Source organism: Pseudogymnoascus verrucosus (assembly GCF_001662655.1).
Source record: "Pseudogymnoascus verrucosus strain UAMH 10579 unplaced genomic scaffold scaffold_37, whole genome shotgun sequence".
Taxonomy (NCBI): Eukaryota; Fungi; Ascomycota; class Leotiomycetes; order Thelebolales; family Thelebolaceae; genus Pseudogymnoascus; species Pseudogymnoascus verrucosus.
Window position 1 is genome coordinate 137,547 of NW_017263688.1, and position 16,648 is coordinate 154,194.

General features: G+C 47.3%; 5 protein-coding genes across 5 annotated transcripts; 3 read left to right on the top strand and 2 right to left on the bottom strand.

Annotated features, from left to right (window-relative positions):
• The first annotated feature begins 843 nt into the window (after nt 1-843).
• On the top strand, nt 844-2,066 carry VE01_07925 (uncharacterized protein). The gene is made up of 3 exons (XM_018277355.2): nt 844-1,516; nt 1,573-1,595; nt 1,676-2,066. The coding sequence occupies exons 1-3, from the start codon at nt 1,200-1,202 to the stop codon at nt 2,020-2,022; spliced, it is 687 nt and encodes a 228-aa protein (XP_018128363.1). The 5' UTR covers nt 844-1,199; the 3' UTR covers nt 2,023-2,066.
• Nucleotides 2,067-4,223: 2,157 nt separating this feature from the next.
• Nucleotides 4,224-5,852, bottom strand: VE01_07926 (uncharacterized protein; the record flags this gene model as incomplete). The annotated part of the gene is made up of 4 exons (XM_018277356.1): nt 4,224-4,231; nt 4,933-5,383; nt 5,442-5,647; nt 5,711-5,852. The coding sequence occupies 4 exons, from the start codon at nt 5,850-5,852 to the stop codon at nt 4,224-4,226; spliced, it is 807 nt and encodes a 268-aa protein (XP_018128362.1).
• Nucleotides 5,853-7,419: 1,567 nt separating this feature from the next.
• Nucleotides 7,420-9,218, top strand: VE01_07927 (uncharacterized protein). Its single transcript, XM_018277357.2, has 3 exons — nt 7,420-7,651; nt 7,815-7,964; nt 8,008-9,218. The coding sequence occupies exons 2-3, from the start codon at nt 7,892-7,894 to the stop codon at nt 9,087-9,089; spliced, it is 1,155 nt and encodes a 384-aa protein (XP_018128361.1). The 5' UTR covers nt 7,420-7,651; nt 7,815-7,891; the 3' UTR covers nt 9,090-9,218.
• A 1,174-nt stretch (nt 9,219-10,392) lies between these two features.
• On the bottom strand, nt 10,393-12,293 carry VE01_07928 (uncharacterized protein; the record flags this gene model as incomplete). The annotated part of the gene is made up of 3 exons (XM_018277358.1): nt 10,393-11,548; nt 11,601-12,014; nt 12,064-12,293. The coding sequence occupies 3 exons, from the start codon at nt 12,291-12,293 to the stop codon at nt 10,393-10,395; spliced, it is 1,800 nt and encodes a 599-aa protein (XP_018128360.1).
• Nucleotides 12,294-13,417: 1,124 nt separating this feature from the next.
• Nucleotides 13,418-15,647, top strand: VE01_07929 (uncharacterized protein). The gene is made up of 3 exons (XM_018277359.2): nt 13,418-13,786; nt 13,886-14,191; nt 14,245-15,647. The coding sequence occupies exons 1-3, from the start codon at nt 13,778-13,780 to the stop codon at nt 15,499-15,501; spliced, it is 1,572 nt and encodes a 523-aa protein (XP_018128359.1). The 5' UTR covers nt 13,418-13,777; the 3' UTR covers nt 15,502-15,647.
• The last annotated feature ends 1,001 nt before the right edge of the window (nt 15,648-16,648 follow it).

Here is a 16,648-nt window from a genome sequence, read left to right on the forward strand (position 1 = left end):
CTGTCCCTGATTCGGTGCCCCATACTGTCCCTGACCTGATGGCCCATACTGTCCTTGATTCGGTGCCCCATACTGTCCCTGACCTGGTGGCCCTTGCTGTCCATAATGCTGCTGTGGCAGTGATCTATGTGTGCTTGAGATTGGTGGCGGCCCGCTGTACTGTGGCGGCGCGCTGTCCTGTCTTAAGTTTTGCTGCGCGTTCCTTTGATCCGTTGGGTTTTGACGTCCATACAGTAATTGCTGCGCGGTATTACCAAGCTGCAAAAGAAGCCCCCCACCACCTTTACCATCCATCTACAATCATCAGCATTCGCTCCTCTTAATCAATCGACAAGAGCTCACGGGTTTCCCACTGATTAAGCCCGCTCCCTTGCCTTGGGGTCCTTCGTCAGCCATCGTTTAAGCGTGCACTTCTATTTCTGAGGTGATACGTGGTAGGTTGTGTTATGCGCTCGCGTCGATATAATCAGTTCCTCGCAGATTCGTTCGTAGGTACGTGAGTTATCCGCCTTTAGAGTCCTGTGTCTCGAATTTTCAATGTGTGTAAAAGGTTATTAGAAGGAACTGGGAGATCTTAATATTCCTAAGTTTGACTTAGCTGGATTTGAACTGGAGGAGGCGGGTTGGGTTAGGTTGGGTTGCGATGGAGCAGTGTTTGGGGCCATTTGTAAGTGGCAGTGGATCAGTGATGCGCGGCCCCTCAAAATAAGGGCGAATCATTGATCAGCACGGGCCACACAGCGGGCTGCCTGTGATCGCTTATTTCGTTAGGTTTCATTGAAGAGTCACGTGAAAACAGCAAAAGCAGGCACGTGGTTGCTCATGAAAGTACTGAAAGTTCAGCTTCGCGTCAGTACATACAATGACGCACGGTGAAGGATATTTGGAAGAGGAGGACGAATACACCTGAGGGCAATCCTGAATGAGGCAAAACTAGTCATAAAGGCAATTAGACTTATGGAACAGACGCGCCTCCTTGGGCAGTTTTGGAGTTGCGATGCAGAGAAAAGAGACGAAGTGGAGTACTGGGGGATAAGATTTGTATATGGGTGGCAAGTGTGTGGCAATATTGTTATATAGGGTAGTTTTGGCGGAGAAGTGCAATGGCGAAGTCAGAGAGGGATGGATATGACATCCGGGATGGGGTGGGAGATTTAAGGGCGAAATTCAAAATTTATAATTTTAATACGACCTAGCAGATGGCCCTGCAGCTCCTGCGCTCTGGACTTGGGGAGGATCCTCGTCGCTCCCGCGCCCTCGCTGCCCTCCTCACCCTCCCCGACGCCCGCCACTTGGAGTTTCGTGCCCTTGTCCCTAGCGACCCGCCGAACCTCTCGAGGATGCAGAACCTCGAGGCGGCGGTTGGGTATACGGTCGGCGAGCTTGTCCAGCCGCCATGTACTGACTGCGCGGCTGGATACGGCCAGTTTGCGGGTGCGTCCGGGTGGAGGGATTCCTCATGGGAGCTGCACGAACTGCCACTTCGGTGGCGAAGGCGCGCGCTGCTCGCTGCGCGGTAAGTTTTCTCTCTCCCCTCTTGTTTTTGTTTCTGTACTCATTTCGATGGAACAGCTTCTGCGGCCCCCTCCGCGCCCGTTACAGGCAGTCCTTCGGGACTTTCAGGTAAATGCCCTCCCTCCCTTATTGTTTGTACTCCGTAACTAACTTTTAGAAGGTCTGCGTGCCCGCCGCCCTGCTGCGGCGGCCGCATCATGCGCCGTCGAGGTGCTTACGGGTGGGGTGGGCCGTGGGTCGAAGCGGGCTGCCCCCCCGTCGAAAGATACGGGCCCGTCCCGCCGCGCCCGCACGTTGTCGCCTGCTCGCGCTGCTGCTGCCCGCGCCCCTCCCTCCCGCCGCCCTGACGACCCCTACTATGTTGGGAATGAGGATCACCCAACCCATACCCTCCATGCGTGGATCGAGCGTTTCCGGGCCGCAAGCCCGGCCTCCCGTAGGAGGCTCCGCCTAGGGCACACCCTTGCTGGGGTGATAGTTCCTATAGTTCCTTATAGTCCCCTTTAGCATAATACCTCTATATAAGTAGGTAGTTAGTTCTTAGATAGGAGCTTTATACTTAACTTAATATAGTATTTGTTATATACTAGTAATGTGTTTTATAAAAGCCTTTATGTCTAATCCCCTACCTCCTCTATTAAGTTAACTAATATAACAAAACCTCTATAAGTCTTATAGTTTAAGACCTAGTGTTATAGAAAGCTACTTAAAATGCTCTAAAATCCTATATATATAGACTAAATTATAGTAAAAGCTTATTATAATTAAGGGTATCTAAATACTTAGTTATTAATAGGTGTTTAAAGAGCTCTATTTAGATTTTAAAGGAATTAGCCTTAACGTACATGTATAGCGAATGTGCAAAACAAGCGAATGTGCAAAAATATCGCAACTACCCTATATGAATTGTGATAAATCTACCACAACACTAGAAATCAATTAAAACTACTCGGAGACCTCTTCCTTAGACGTGTCTATTTCAATCTAACAAGTGCGCGCATTATGCTTAGTCCCACTACATTTTCTACAGCGACGAGCACAGGTTTCTTCCCTCGGCTTACAACCACCACTTGCCCTTATTTCCTGCTCTACTTACTGCACAACGTCCCTCTCATCCTGTAGATCCTACGCTTCCTGTTGACTAAGTGATCCTCCTTGCCGTAGGCGTGTTTTTTTTGCCCTCTAGCGCTTGCTTAGTACTTCATTTGCCTGTCGTAGGTTTTGGTTCTCTGCCTTTAATAATGCTAATTAATGCATTATTTACGATGCGCCCTTTGTAAACTAGTTAATAGCTACATAGATTAAGGTTAGAGAGCTATTTTAATAGCGTAAAATCTAAGTTTTAATAAATGTAGACTGTAACATAGCTTTAATTAGGTTGTTTAGCGTCTAGGAAACCTAAGGTTAAGCAGTACTAAGGCGGGAGCTTAGAGGTGTTAGTGTCTTTAACTTAAGATTAAGTGTAGAGATCACTCTATTTAGGTTGAATAGAAGAAGTCTAACACCTTAGAAGCCTCCTTAAATGTTACTTTCTATCATTGCAATGTTAAATGCAGTGTAGAAGGTAGGAAAGAAGTCATCCTTAGTAATGTAAGAAATATAAGCTCGCATTATATCTTCAATTTGCTGACCGTAAGCCTTTTTTAAAGGGCCAAAACAGCTAATATCAAGTGGTTAGAGTATATAGGAAGAATGAGCAGGCATACAAAGCGTAATAATGTTGTGTTCCTTACAGTACTCCTTAAACTCATCTGAGTAGTAGCTCTTATAACCATTAAGGACTAAGAGGCAATAACCACTAACACTCTAGGGCTTTATATGCTTCTCGAAATGCTAAATCTAATCTATGCCTCTCTCGTTTGTAGTCTAGCCATTTTCTATAACAGCAATTACCCAATCGCTTAGAAATCTACTATTCTTATACTAAGATGTAAGGTAGTTTTTGCTAGCAACAATAATGAATGGCAGTACTACTTAGCCTTAAGAACTAACGCCTTAGATTACTATAACCTATTCCTGATTGCTAGGCTACACCTTCTTTGCTTGTGTACGCCTATCTAAGCTTGTTACAACTATAGCAGTTGAGATAACGCCCATTATAAACCTAGTCTCATCAAAGTTGTAGATATCTACATCGTTGATTCTATACTTTACAATTGTGTTCTGTACAAGCTTAAACTAACTATAGATAACTTCTAGGTCCTTACACTTAGCCCTCTAGTAGTCGTATTTGCACTAGAAGCGTGTCTAGAGCTCTGTGTAGCGCTTCACAAAGTTTAAAGCCTAACGCGACCTGACGCGTAGCGCGTTGCGTGTTGCAAGTAGTCGATTTGCTATATCTTCAACAATAGACATCCGCAGAGGAAATCCTTTAGCAGCTAGGTTAAGTATGTGTTAAACAAGGACTGATTCCTCTAGGTTTGACAATTTTCGTGAATTGGCTATAATATCACGTCGTAGTTGCATACCATGTAGACGGCGAGCAAGCTTATAGTGGTCTACAGAATAGGTCTTAGCTATAGCGTAAAGGCGTAGCGTAGGGTCTCTTTAAATAGCTTGGATAGCTAAGGTCAACTCTCTCTCGTCATTTTTAAAAGGCATGTTATGTTGTGGTGGAATTATCGAGTTTAGTTAGGGGGTAGGGTGGTTGCGATATTTTTGCACATTCGCTTGTTTTGCACATTCGCTATACATGTACGTTATAGTTATTAAGATACTAAGTTTTAGCCCCTCCTTTAGGTCCTAATTGTAATATCTTAATAAATGTAAGACTAATTGCTTTAAAACTTAGAGAAGTTACTTAAAATGTCTATAAAAGGCTAAATATACATTTTTATAGTTTATTATTAAATAGTTGTTAAGATACTTAGTTATAGAGTTTCTGATTTTAGGTGTAAAATAGGATAGGCTACTCACTTAGGTAGGCTACTTACATGTGAAATACGTTACTAACTTATATAATGACGTTATATAACATAGTACTCCCTAGTTACTAAATGGCTAAAAATGATTTTTTAGCATTATAGTAAGGCTTAGGAACCTAGATTAAAGTGTTATATAAGTTTAAAAGGTGTAAAGAGATCGTAGTAATGCTATAGGTTAAGGGGCTCTATTATGCTTTAAATTAACGCACTCTGTAATTAGGCATAATAGTAACAAAGTAATTGTAACTTTTATAGTAGCTGTAGTTTAGACTGTTCGGGAGTAGTCATACAACATAGCTAATACAAAAAAACTAGAATTTTCAATAGATTCATAAATTTATAATCAATTGTATTCAAAGTACTAATATTTGTCCTGTCACGGAGTGCGTCCCTCGATGCAGGGCTGCACGTTACCCTTCTGCTATTGCGCCAATTGTTGCAAGTGTACCTCGTGTCTACAGGCACTGGGAGTACCAAGGATTGGAATACTTACAGCTGCCAGATACACAGCATAGACCACCGGTCCAGCCCGTGCCACCACATTGGCCGTAGAGCTGAGAGCAAGTGCCAGAGGAATGGGTCGAGGACGGGGCAGAAGATGTAGATGTGCTTGGCGTGCTTGGAGAGCTCGAAACTGAACCAGCTGCAGCCTCGGAGACGGTGATGCTGGCGGAACCAGAGCTGCCGAAGGCCTCCGTAGAGACGATCTGATAAGCGGCGCTGCTGAGCGGGTTGTGGGTCATGCCCTGAGACTGGTAGTAATTGTAGTGGTTTGCCGTTGTAACGGTGCCGCTGGAGCGCTTGTTCTGGCGGACAGACCAGTTCTGGAGGTAGTTGTTGCCACGGTCGACCAGGCAGACTTGGTACTCGCTCCCATCGCTGTAAAGACTGCCCTTGCTCGTGCCATCAGAGCACGGATTGTAGTTGCCGTAGTCCTCGAGAATCTATCCAGGGTCAGATTGCAGTCGCATATCAATGCGTCAGTCCGCAGAGAGGACCTACATAGTTCTCGCCTTGTCCTGACCAAGTGTATACAGCAAGGTAAAAGTTGCCTCCACAATTGATGGTACCAGAGAAGTTGATGGTCCTGGGCTGAGCCTGCGACCAGCCCTTACCCGCGGTGAAATCACCAACATTCGACCAGGTCACGGAGTATGCGCCGGCAGCCCCGTTGGTGTAGGTGGTAGTGCCACTGGTGCCATCATCCCCTCAATGTTGGGTTAGCCAAATGATTTTTGAAGATTAAGGATTAATGCCGTCATTGCACATACAGAATTGGTAGTAGTAGCCGTTGTTCGTGCCTGATGAGTTGGGACTATTGCGCTTGGCAAGCGCGGCGGGTGCTCCACCAGGGCCGGCGAGGACGCCAACCGCAACCACAGCAGCAACGAAAGCACTGGTGAAAGAGAACATGATGTCTGAATGAAGGTTTCGTCAAGAAACGATGCAGAGAAAGGAATTGTGTTTAAAGAAAAGTCTTGTGCTTGAAAGGCGTGAGAACGAAGCTGCTGAACTCATCTTATGAATCGTTTTTCGTGGTCGACTGTAATTACATAGCTAAAACAAACAAACAGCCTTTAATTTAAAATAATATATATTTTTTGTTTTTGAAACAGCCTAAAGGATCCTCCAGGGCAGGACGGTACCCAGTAGGGTTACTGACCGAAGATGGCTTAATAGAACTTAAAACCATAAAAGGAAATTTGCAAACTAGAAATGTTCTATCTCCAGTTTCTAAACTGCCCGAGCGACGTTCAAATAAAATTGAGTCGATTGCTCGAAACAATTCACAGCGCAATTTATCTCGCGGGAGGGGTTTCCGATAATGTCTCTGAGAGTTGTACCTCTGTAGTATCATAAAAGTCGATATGGATGTATATGTTGTTAACCCTCACAATGTAACACTAATAATATAACCACCCACATGTTGAATGGAGTAGAGCATCTCGAATTGGAATGAGGCACATATATTGCCGGATCCGCTGCCGAAAATCGCGATGAGGACATATGTGCTGGTGGAGTTGATGCAATCCTCCGGAACATATGACACAGTTGCTGTGCGACTGTACTCACATTGCGAAGCTTTGCTAGCTGTGCCTCTCGACTATGCAAGTGCATAGGGACATGGGGAACTACAGAATTTGTTAATTGCGATGGCGGTGGATATTCCAACGAAGAGGTCACCAGACAACGCCGAGATTTGCTCCGTATATGTATGAAGCTCTTAACAATGAGTTTAGCCACGTTTATTGTTTACTACTGTCTTTAATATAAAGCATAGGCACCAATCAGAATCGAATAATCAGAGCGGGGTACATGTCAGAATCGAATAAGCTTTGTTCTTGATTCTGATCCTAGCGATTTTTAGTGCCTATTTATCACGGAGTGTCTTGACAATATCCGGTATTTCAAGTCTTAGATGAAAGGCAGGGATTTAGATAAATTAACCGCCCCTACACCTCTAGTGTTCAAGGCAGGGCTGGGGTATTAATAGGGAGGTTACATTTGCATGCGGGGTATCCAGGCTCCGATTCATCGCCCTTACTCTTAGTGTGCGTCACAGGGGACCGACCCCACCGGAGGACCGACCCTAGACTGGACTATAGTCTGGTCCGGTCCCAAACTTCGAAGCAGGGTTCGGCACGGGTAGGTATATACCCAGAGTATTCGGGTATATACCCGGGTATATACCTACCCCCTTTTTTTTTGAGAATTAGGTATTTCAAGTAGGTAGGTATGTACCAGGGTATATGCTAAGCCTTACTAAGCTTTCTGAATCCAACTTTATTTTACTCCTTCTAACCCCTTCGAGGGTATATAGCACGTCGCAGTTCCACCAGAGTTGTAAAATGTAGGGATCTACTCTTGACCGCTTACTATTTACAGCTGGCGCTCGCGAATTCTGCCAGTCAGGTAATTTAACATTATTTGACGTGTTCTACTCAAAAAGGGTAGCTATGTGTTTTCCCTCTTGCAATTACTTGTGAAACTACAGTAAACGCATATTGAGTCTCTTGTCTTATAATTAGTAGCCTTGCTCCTACAACTAGCCACCCTATGGCTAAGCAGTCCAGCGCCACCTGCTGCACCCGATGGAGAAGCGGGGTACATGCCTGCTTCACTCTAATTTCTCCGTGAAGTCTGTCCATACCCGCGAGCGGTTAAATGGCCCCGAAGTTTCACTTAGCAATAAATGAGTCGAAATGCATAAGGTACGATAGCGATTCACACGGATAGCGATGCCGATAATCCTTGCTTTAGGCTCGCTGAACTTGATTACTCCGAATGCTATGTGTCCTATATCTTCCATCCCTGAGTTATACCACCAGATGTCCGATATTCAGAATCTAGACTGTCCGCTGACTTTATAAATAGACGAGCGTCAGGCTTCAAGTTGTATAGTTGTCAACAGTGACTGCTCTTTCTCAAGCTTTATTCAGTAATCTGCCACCATGAAAGGTTTTGCTGCTGCATTGCTTACAGCACTGCCGCTTGTAACGGGGCAATCACAGCTATGGGGTCAATGTAAGTCACCCACATCTTCCAACGGCGTGGCTGACGGTTTCAGGCGGTGGAAGTGGATGGACTGGGGCAACAACTTGTGCGTCTGGGTCGTGCTGCACCTTCTCTAATCCTTACTATTCGCAATGTCTTCCATGCGGAAGTGGGTCATCGTCAGCAACGACTTCGTCAAAACCTCCAGCCAGCACTGGAAGTGGAGGTTCAGCTGGCCCAACCGGCTGCCCTCTGCCATCGACATATCGCTGGAAATCGACCGGCTCTTTAGCAACCCCTAAATCTCCATGGGCTTCGCTCAAGGATTTCAGCACTGTCCCGATCAACGGCGAGCATCTCGTGTATGGATCAATAGTCTCTAATGGGAACTACGCCTCCATGGCATTTGGCCTTGTTTCCAGCTGGAGCGGGTTGGCCTCGGCCAGTCAGACCCAGATGACCAACAGTGCCGTTGCGCCCGATCTCTTCTACTTCGCGCCAAAGAATATCTGGGTTCTTGCACAGGAATGGGGAGCAGCTCCCTTCAACTACATGACATCAAGCGACCCTACCAATCCCAACGGATGGTCATCGGAAAAGCCCCTCTTCACCGGCAGCTTAGGTGGCGGCAGTAACCCCATTGATCCAGCTCTCATTGGCGATGACGAAAATATGTACCTGTTCTTTGCTGGTGACAACGGTCACATTTACCGGTCAAGCATGCCTATCGGAAACTTCCCTTCCAGCTTTGGGACATCATACGAGACAATCCTAACCGACTCGACTTACAACTTGTTCGAAGCAGTTGAAGTCTACAGTGTCCAGGGCCAGAATCAGTATCTCATGATCGTCGAATGTATTGGCGCTAACGGACGTTATTTTCGCTCATTCACAGCGTCTAGTCTCGGCGGTACCTGGACACCGCAGTCAGGAGCCACAAGCGAGTCGTCTCCCTTCGCGGGCAAGGCCAACAGCGGCGCCACATGGACCAACGATATCAGCAGTGGCGATCTCGTCCGCGCCACGAACGATCAGACCAAGCCCATCAATGCTTGTAGCGGCAGCCTGCAATTACTTTACCAAGGACGCAACCCTAACAACAATCCGAGCTACAACCTGCTGCCTTACCAGCCTGGTGTGCTGACACTGCAATAAGATACTTCAGCCCGAGTTCTTCATGTAAATACTATATGCCTAGCATGTAAATAGCAAGAGACACTGTTAATTTATGTAGCTGTCGACCAGACATGTATTTAATGCAGCGTCAGCTGTATTAAAAAAATTAGACAAGTTACTTTTCTCTCCATCTATTACTAGTGAAAGTGCTATAACGTCCCCCTCCCTTATCCCCTGAATCCTAATGCCCCTTAAATAATAATAATAGATTCACAGCTTATAATCTCAGTCGCGAGGTATGCCACACTAGATTTAGTGCCCTCCTAATTGCGAAAGTTATATACATAGGCTCGATGCCTTTTAGGCCACTTCGCTATTCTTGCTTAACACTGGTTTCTCGTACAAGGTGTATAAGACAGATATCACACGGTACATCTTTATTTGTAAGGATGCAGGCTGTAGCTTTAAAGTTAGAGTTTACTATTCTAAGAAGCTAAGTCAAGCTGTAATCACAATACTAGGGCCCTATGTGTTAGGGACGATTGGGTAGGGAGTCATGACTCGCGACTACGTGGTGGTACGATCCAGTATCAGGCGTTGCGAGTCCGGGCTTAGGTCTTCGTTCCGAGCAGTTCGCACCATGAGCGGGCCGTGGTCTATGGGCGCTCGAACCGTGCATGTATAGAAGCCTAACTCATGTAGCAAATAGGATATTCTTGCGCAGAAGGTAGTTGCATTTAATAAAGTAGTCTCTGCCCCCTCTATAGAAGTGTGCAGACTCTACTATATACTGCGCGTGCCTCCTGAGTAGGGCCTTACTGCGTCGTGCCCATAGCCTGGACCCCAGCTATTCTGGAGTCCCGGCTCCGTGCCCAGAACTGGCCCTTCCACCCAACAATTGTAATAGACAGTGCAATGGCAGATCAGAAATGACAGGAATAGCAGAGATTTTACAGAAGTAATAGGAAGGCGGCGTGGCAGCCCATTTATATTAATTTGAGTGGCACTTCCGTTAATTATCATTTGGGTAGCATTTTAGTCATTTACCATTTATTATATGAGGGTTGTACGGTTTGGATGTGCTTGACGCAAGGAGCGGGGGCTCAATTATGCCTCAGGGGCTAGTCTCGCCCACTTCTTCTCTTGTTGGCGACCTGATTTCAGACCATCATTAGTCTCCGCTTCTTGGACCTGTACCATTGCTCGGCGTTGGTTCTCAAATTCACCCATAGGCAGCGCGATGGACTGCTCTACACAAGCCTAGACTCTACGGGGTTGCGAAATTCCGTTTGTGTGCGTGCCCGGACCAGAAGAACAAGTAATAATTACGAAGACAGAAAATCTAAAGATTTGCCTTTGCCACTTTTATTGACTCCTCTGGTTGTTTTCCTAGAAGGCTCATGCCCCCGGTGTTCTTGACCGTCCCGCTCTTGCTTAATAACATCCTCCTTCCCCCGGTGGTAGCTGGCGAGTCATCATCTGCCTCCCGTATATAATATCCCCAGTCAGCAGTCCTGTCCAGCTCAGTCTGACCATAACCATTTCCAAGCCACGCAAATCTATTCCCGCTATACTTCACATCCCAATCCTCAAGCCTTACTTCCGAGATGGCTTCGATGTAGTGAAGTGTTGAGCCGGGCCAGACACCGGTAACGGGACCATCCCGACCATTCTTGTACCATGAGCGACAAGGGTCGGCCCATACGGATTTCTCCATGAAGTTATCCTTATAAACGATGAAGTCACTAACTGCCTCTCGTGTTGGGGCGAACGAACGGATATTTCGAGTTTGATAGCGGTCGATCAGCTGGAGCATATAATCCGCCTGCGCTTCGATCGCTGATAATAAAGGGCCGTTACCGACGGGTGAGTTGGGGCCAAGGAAAATCAGGTAATTAGGGAACCCGGCTGCTGCCATGCCGAGATAAGATTGTGCTTCTTCTTTCCACTGGTCTTGAAGATTTGTTCCATCTGGACCGATGACATGGAAGCGGGGCTTGAACGTAGTGTCGAAGCCGGTGGCACAAATGAGAATGTCGACTGGGTATTCACATCCGTTGTCACAGAGGCATCCTTTTCCGGTAATTTGGTTGATCTCACCAACGACGACAGTGACGTTGTCCTTACCCAAGCTTTCGAGGTATCCAACCCCTGGAGTAAATCGCCTACACCCTACAGCCCACTTGGGAATTAATTGCGTTTCGAGGCGTTCATTCCGAAGCTTTTCTCTCATCTGTCCCGCTATATACTCATGCGCATCTTTGTTGGGCTTCGTGTCTTTCAAGAAGATTCCAAATTGTCCACTCAGACCGCGCTCGATCCCCTTTCGGTATTCAGTAAGAACTTGGGGCTTCCGTGCAAATTCGCGTCTTTCCTCATCGGAAAAGCTATGCTGTTCAAATCCCTGCACTGGCGATACCCAAGTTGGCTCGCGGATGAACGTAGTGACATGCTTTGCAATGGGTTGGAGCTGTGGGAGGATCTGGACGCCAGTCGATCTACTAGACGTTAGGGTTTGTGTTTCTGAAAAAGGGGGGCATGTTTCCTCACCCATTCCCGATCAGCCCGACATGTTTCCCAGTGAGATCTATGTTCTCATCCCAGTCCGAGGTATGGAGTAGAGTACCCTCATAGCTGTCGAGCCCAGGAATCGCTGGCCATTTCCAATTGTTTAGAAGCCCTGACGCGTTGATCAGGATATCGCAGTGCTGACTAAACTCCTGACCCCCCCTTAGGTCTCGAATCTTGACATCATAACCCGCCGTCTCATTGTTCCAGCACGCGCCAATAACCTGATGCTGACCTCTGATGTATTCGTTGAGATGATATTTTGCTGCGAACGAGTTGAAGTAATCGTATATCTCCTTGCCGCTTGCATACACAGCAGAAAAGTCAGGGTTTGGCTCAAAACTCCAAGTGTAATTATGGGCGGGAACATCACACGCAACACTACGTCCATCATCACTGTCAGGAAGCCAGCCACCATATCGTGATTATTATCAAACATACATACCCTGGATATCTCTGCTCAAACCAAGTGCCACCCACCCCCGAATTCTTCTCAAATACCGTCAAAGAATAATTTCTAAAATGTCGCTGAATCTTGTACGCCATCAGCAGGCCAGAAGGCCCGGCGCCAATACAAATGATATTCACATGTCTCTCGGCATGTATTGGACCTCCCAGTCGCTTACTGGCTTGATCATCTGGAGATGTGCCAGCTGGGATTATCAAGGGTGTCATTCTCGCAAGTTTCGGCGTGGAAGCTGGTGTTGGAGCAGTTATTTTTTATTTTTTTGCTTGTCTTTTCTTTTTACTTTTACCCCCTATGAAATCCAGAAATACACAATATAAGTATAGAAGTATAGAACCAACTTTTAATACCTCGCTAGCGCCCACGTGGAGGGTCCAGAGTGCCAGAGTGCAGAGTGCAGAGTGCTAGAGTGCAGAGTGCAGAGTGCACGTTAGGTGAGTACAACGTGGTACTGTATTCTGTAGATTACAGCACCGTCGTCGACAAATCTTGCTCACTGCCCCAATTGGTAATTTAGTATGTACATGTACTAAAATATGAGAGTATGCGTACTGAATGTTAGGTGCAGGGTATTGCGCCCATTCTGCTGAAGATACGTACTCGTAGCACTGCGTGGCACGAACCCCATCAGTGCGTTGATCATTGATGGTTCCTGGAAGTCCCTTATTATGAGCCACCGCTGCAAGTACCACAACTACAAGTACCACGTAAACGCAGCAGGGTATGGAAGTGGAAATTGAAGTCAGGTAAGAAGTGAGCTCTCATTACTACGAGAATACTACCAAACTACGAACTACGGCGAACTACCACATACTACGGCGTACTACGAAAAAGGGGCATGTAGTGCAACCACGTGTACTGTCTGTTCCTCTATCCCTCCCTTGCTTTACGGGTGACAGTACGCCAGCTAATCTTACCTGTAGCTACTGTACTGTACTTCACTGTACAGTACAAAAAGACGAGAGTAAACTGTACCTGTAGCAGCGTAGTGTTAGCAATAATAACCCGCAATCAACAACCATAACCAACAAGCAACAACCAAAGTTAACAATTAATCCATAATAATTGTTCCTCACGGCACGGGGAACGGATAGAGCACTGTTGAGATGTGATTCAAAAGTTGGCTAGACCGTTAATTGTACTGTACTATTTAGCGGGTACACTCGCTCTCTTTTGTTTCTCACTTGGGTGCTGTAGCACTACTGGCCGTCCCACAAGCCGTCCGGCTCCTCCCTCCCGCGAACCCACCTAATCCCACACGCTAACCCTGCACGGTCCCTGAACTTACTAGGGAAAGTATTGGCCCCTGCCCGCTAGTGCCTTTGTGGAAGTACTTTCATTAACCCGCGTTGCGAATTTTACCTCACTCATTGTTATTGATACGGGTGAATTTACCCGTTCACCGCGCTGCGTGGAGGTCCTTGAGGGCTGTTGGTCGAAGCGAGACTCTCATATTCTGTTTTTAAATCTGCGGCCCCCCAGTCTCGTTGTCAGTACTTGCGCCTGTCCCGTTGCTTCCTACCGACGAGAAACATCGCGTTGGGGCTTCATTGTTGTGAAACGACATTAGACGCTGCTTGTGTTCTGGGGATTGCTGTCAATTAGCGAACTTGTCCCTCCGGTCACGTTATCCCAGGTCCTCTGGAAAATAAGCTCGAGGCTCGCAAGCAGTCACAGTCACAGTGCATTCACGATGGTGTCCGTAAGTAGAAGTCACGTCCCTGTCGCGGCGGCCGCTGGGCAGCCTCGAGCTATATCAATGGGCATGAGGGTTTGATGTACTGACGTGGAAGCTTCCTAGTCAAAAGCGTTTCTCGCCTTCTCGTTGAAATGCCTGGCATCTTTCGTGACAATCCAGCTGTCGAGCTGCTCCGTTGCAGCAGCAGCCACCGTCCTGCCAGCTGGCAACCTTGAGGGGTCGGCAGATGCCGCGATGAGGATTAACAAGATGACTGACAAACTTGGGCCGCAGCTGTCACAGGGTGCGCTGGTCTATCTCTCGGGGTCTGATAAATTCGACATCCTCACGGAGCGATGGCAGCTATTTGCCCCTCCAACATTCATCGCTGTTGTAGTCCCTAGGTGTGAACGGGACGTGCAGCTGACCGTAAGTCAACGCCATAAAGCTGGGCTTGGGAATCAGGCTGATTGAAACCAAAGATTCAACTGGCAAACTGGTTCGGTCTTCCATGGCTTGCTATCTCAGGCCACCACGGGTCTATAAACAGCCTGGGAACCTTCAAACTCGGCATCCAGATTTCGATGGAGAGCTTCAACGACATTAACCTTAGTGCCGATGGACGGACGGCTCGTATTGGGGGCGGAACGCTCTCTAAAAAAATCACCGACACTCTTTGGGCGAAGGGCAAGCAGACTGTAACAGGTGCATGCGAGTGTACTTCTCTCGTTGGTCCCATGCTGGGCGGTGGCCATGGCTGGCTACAAGGTCGTAATGGACTCTCTGCAGACCAGCTCATCGAGGCGCGCGTGGTCCTTCCGAACGGGCAGCTCGTGACAGTCAGCGAGCATTCGGAATATCGTGACCTCTTCTGGGCTCTGAAAGGCGCCGGTCACAACTTTGGCGTCGTGATAGAGGTCAAGTACAAGGTCTATGACGTGTCTAACAATGGCGGAAGAGATTGGACATACGCAAACCTCATCTTTAAGCAGGACAAGCTCGAGGCGGTCTTCGGTCTGGTCAATAAGATAACTAACAACGGCGAGGGCGACGTCGCATACATCGACTTTGTCTGGTTCCAGCGCGTAGCTGAGATTGATGCTAAGCTCCCCGTGGTCAGCGTGTACATGCTTTACCAGGGAACCCCCCAAAAGGCGCAGAATTATATCGATATGTACAAGGCGCTGGGTCCAGCGAATATCACCATCGTCAAAACCGACTATACGCAGATCTCGTCTCTAACCGGAAACGGCAACGACGGCATCGCTTGCGTCCACGGCGAGTACAGTGCTCTGCGCTTCCCTACTGGCTTCAAGACCTATAATCTCACCACCAACCGCAAACTCTTCAATAAATTCGCCGACATCACTTCCCAGCAGCCCGCGTTCGCTAACAGCTTCTTCCTCTTCGAGGACTACTCAACCCGGGGTGTGTCGGCCGTCGATGCCGATTCCACCGCGTTTCCGGATCGCTTTAATCACCATCTCATCAGCCCTGTGATCATCTACTTCGACTCTTCGCTTAACGACCAGGCTGTTCAGGCCGGGCAGGAGCTCAGGAAAATCGCCTTGGAAGGCAAGTCTGGACCACTCAACGCATATGTAAACTATGCGCACGGCGACGAGTCGGAGGAAGACTGGTACGGCCACGAGAAATGGAGGATCCAGAGGCTGAAGAGCTTGAAGAAGAAGTATGACCCGGACAACAAATTGGTTTATTACGCTCCGATCAAGGCGTAGGGTAGAATCATGCCATGGAGCATTTCTTGCATTGTGTGTACAGTACAAGTACACTAGCCGGAAGCAAAGAAGGATTCAATGTGCTTAACCTAATAGATATTGATAATTCTGAAATAACCCCCACATTTATGAAAATAAAAAGTGGTGAACTTTGTAGCTTCACGTCATTGCGACTAAGATGAGGTGCAAACATTCTCTCGTCCCTTGCATATGCCGCCAAGGGAACAATACTGTTGTACGTTGTGCTATCCCTCTGCCATTGTACTCGTACAGGGTATAATATCAGAACACTCGGGAGAAACCCGAGTACACCTTTGGGTAAGAAGGGTATGGTAAGTAATTACAAGGCAGCTACCACGATACCGCAACCAAATCACAAGGTCCGTTCGCGAATGTGCGTGCATGCATGCAAGTGGATGTTGGAGGATGTTGGAGGATGTTGGAGGGGGACCCAAGACGAAACGGAACCCATGTACGAAAAATATAATCCTTACCAGTGTGCGTCGTATAAGCAGATTGGGGTTGTAGCCGTCCCGCCCTCGAAGACGCTGTCCATGCCCCTTGAAATTAATATTCTTCGATGGGAGTTTGGCAATCTTGCTGCTTCGTCTTGGAACCCTTGGGTTGCTGGTACCTACACAGTCGCCGCAGTCTTGCAGCGAAGCTGTTCTTGTGCTGTATGTATGTAGCAAAGAGAGTCGATTATGAGGGGCTAAATACCGTTGCTTTAGAACACCTATTCGCACATGTACAGCATATAGTGACCGCCAACTGTAGATAATGTGCTTAGGGTGCTATACAGTATTTGAGGAAGGTTGCCAAGGTACGGTACGGTACGGTACGGTACGGTATGGTACGACAAGGATCTCTCAGGGCATACTGAAGTAATATCTCCACGGCGGAATTCTCTGTTATGCAGTTACATAGTAGCTAATCTTTGTGTTCGTTATTTGGGTAAGATTCTCCGTGTGTCTCGTTTGTTTCGGACAGAGTGTACTGTAATTAAGGTAGTATCTTGCCTTCACTGACCCACAAATCTGCAGTAGAAACAGGATGCTATCTTTGAGAATCGCAACCCGTCTATTTCCACACCAGTATGGTCATTGTGAGGCCACTCCATCCATACGCGTATTGAAAGTATGAGTGA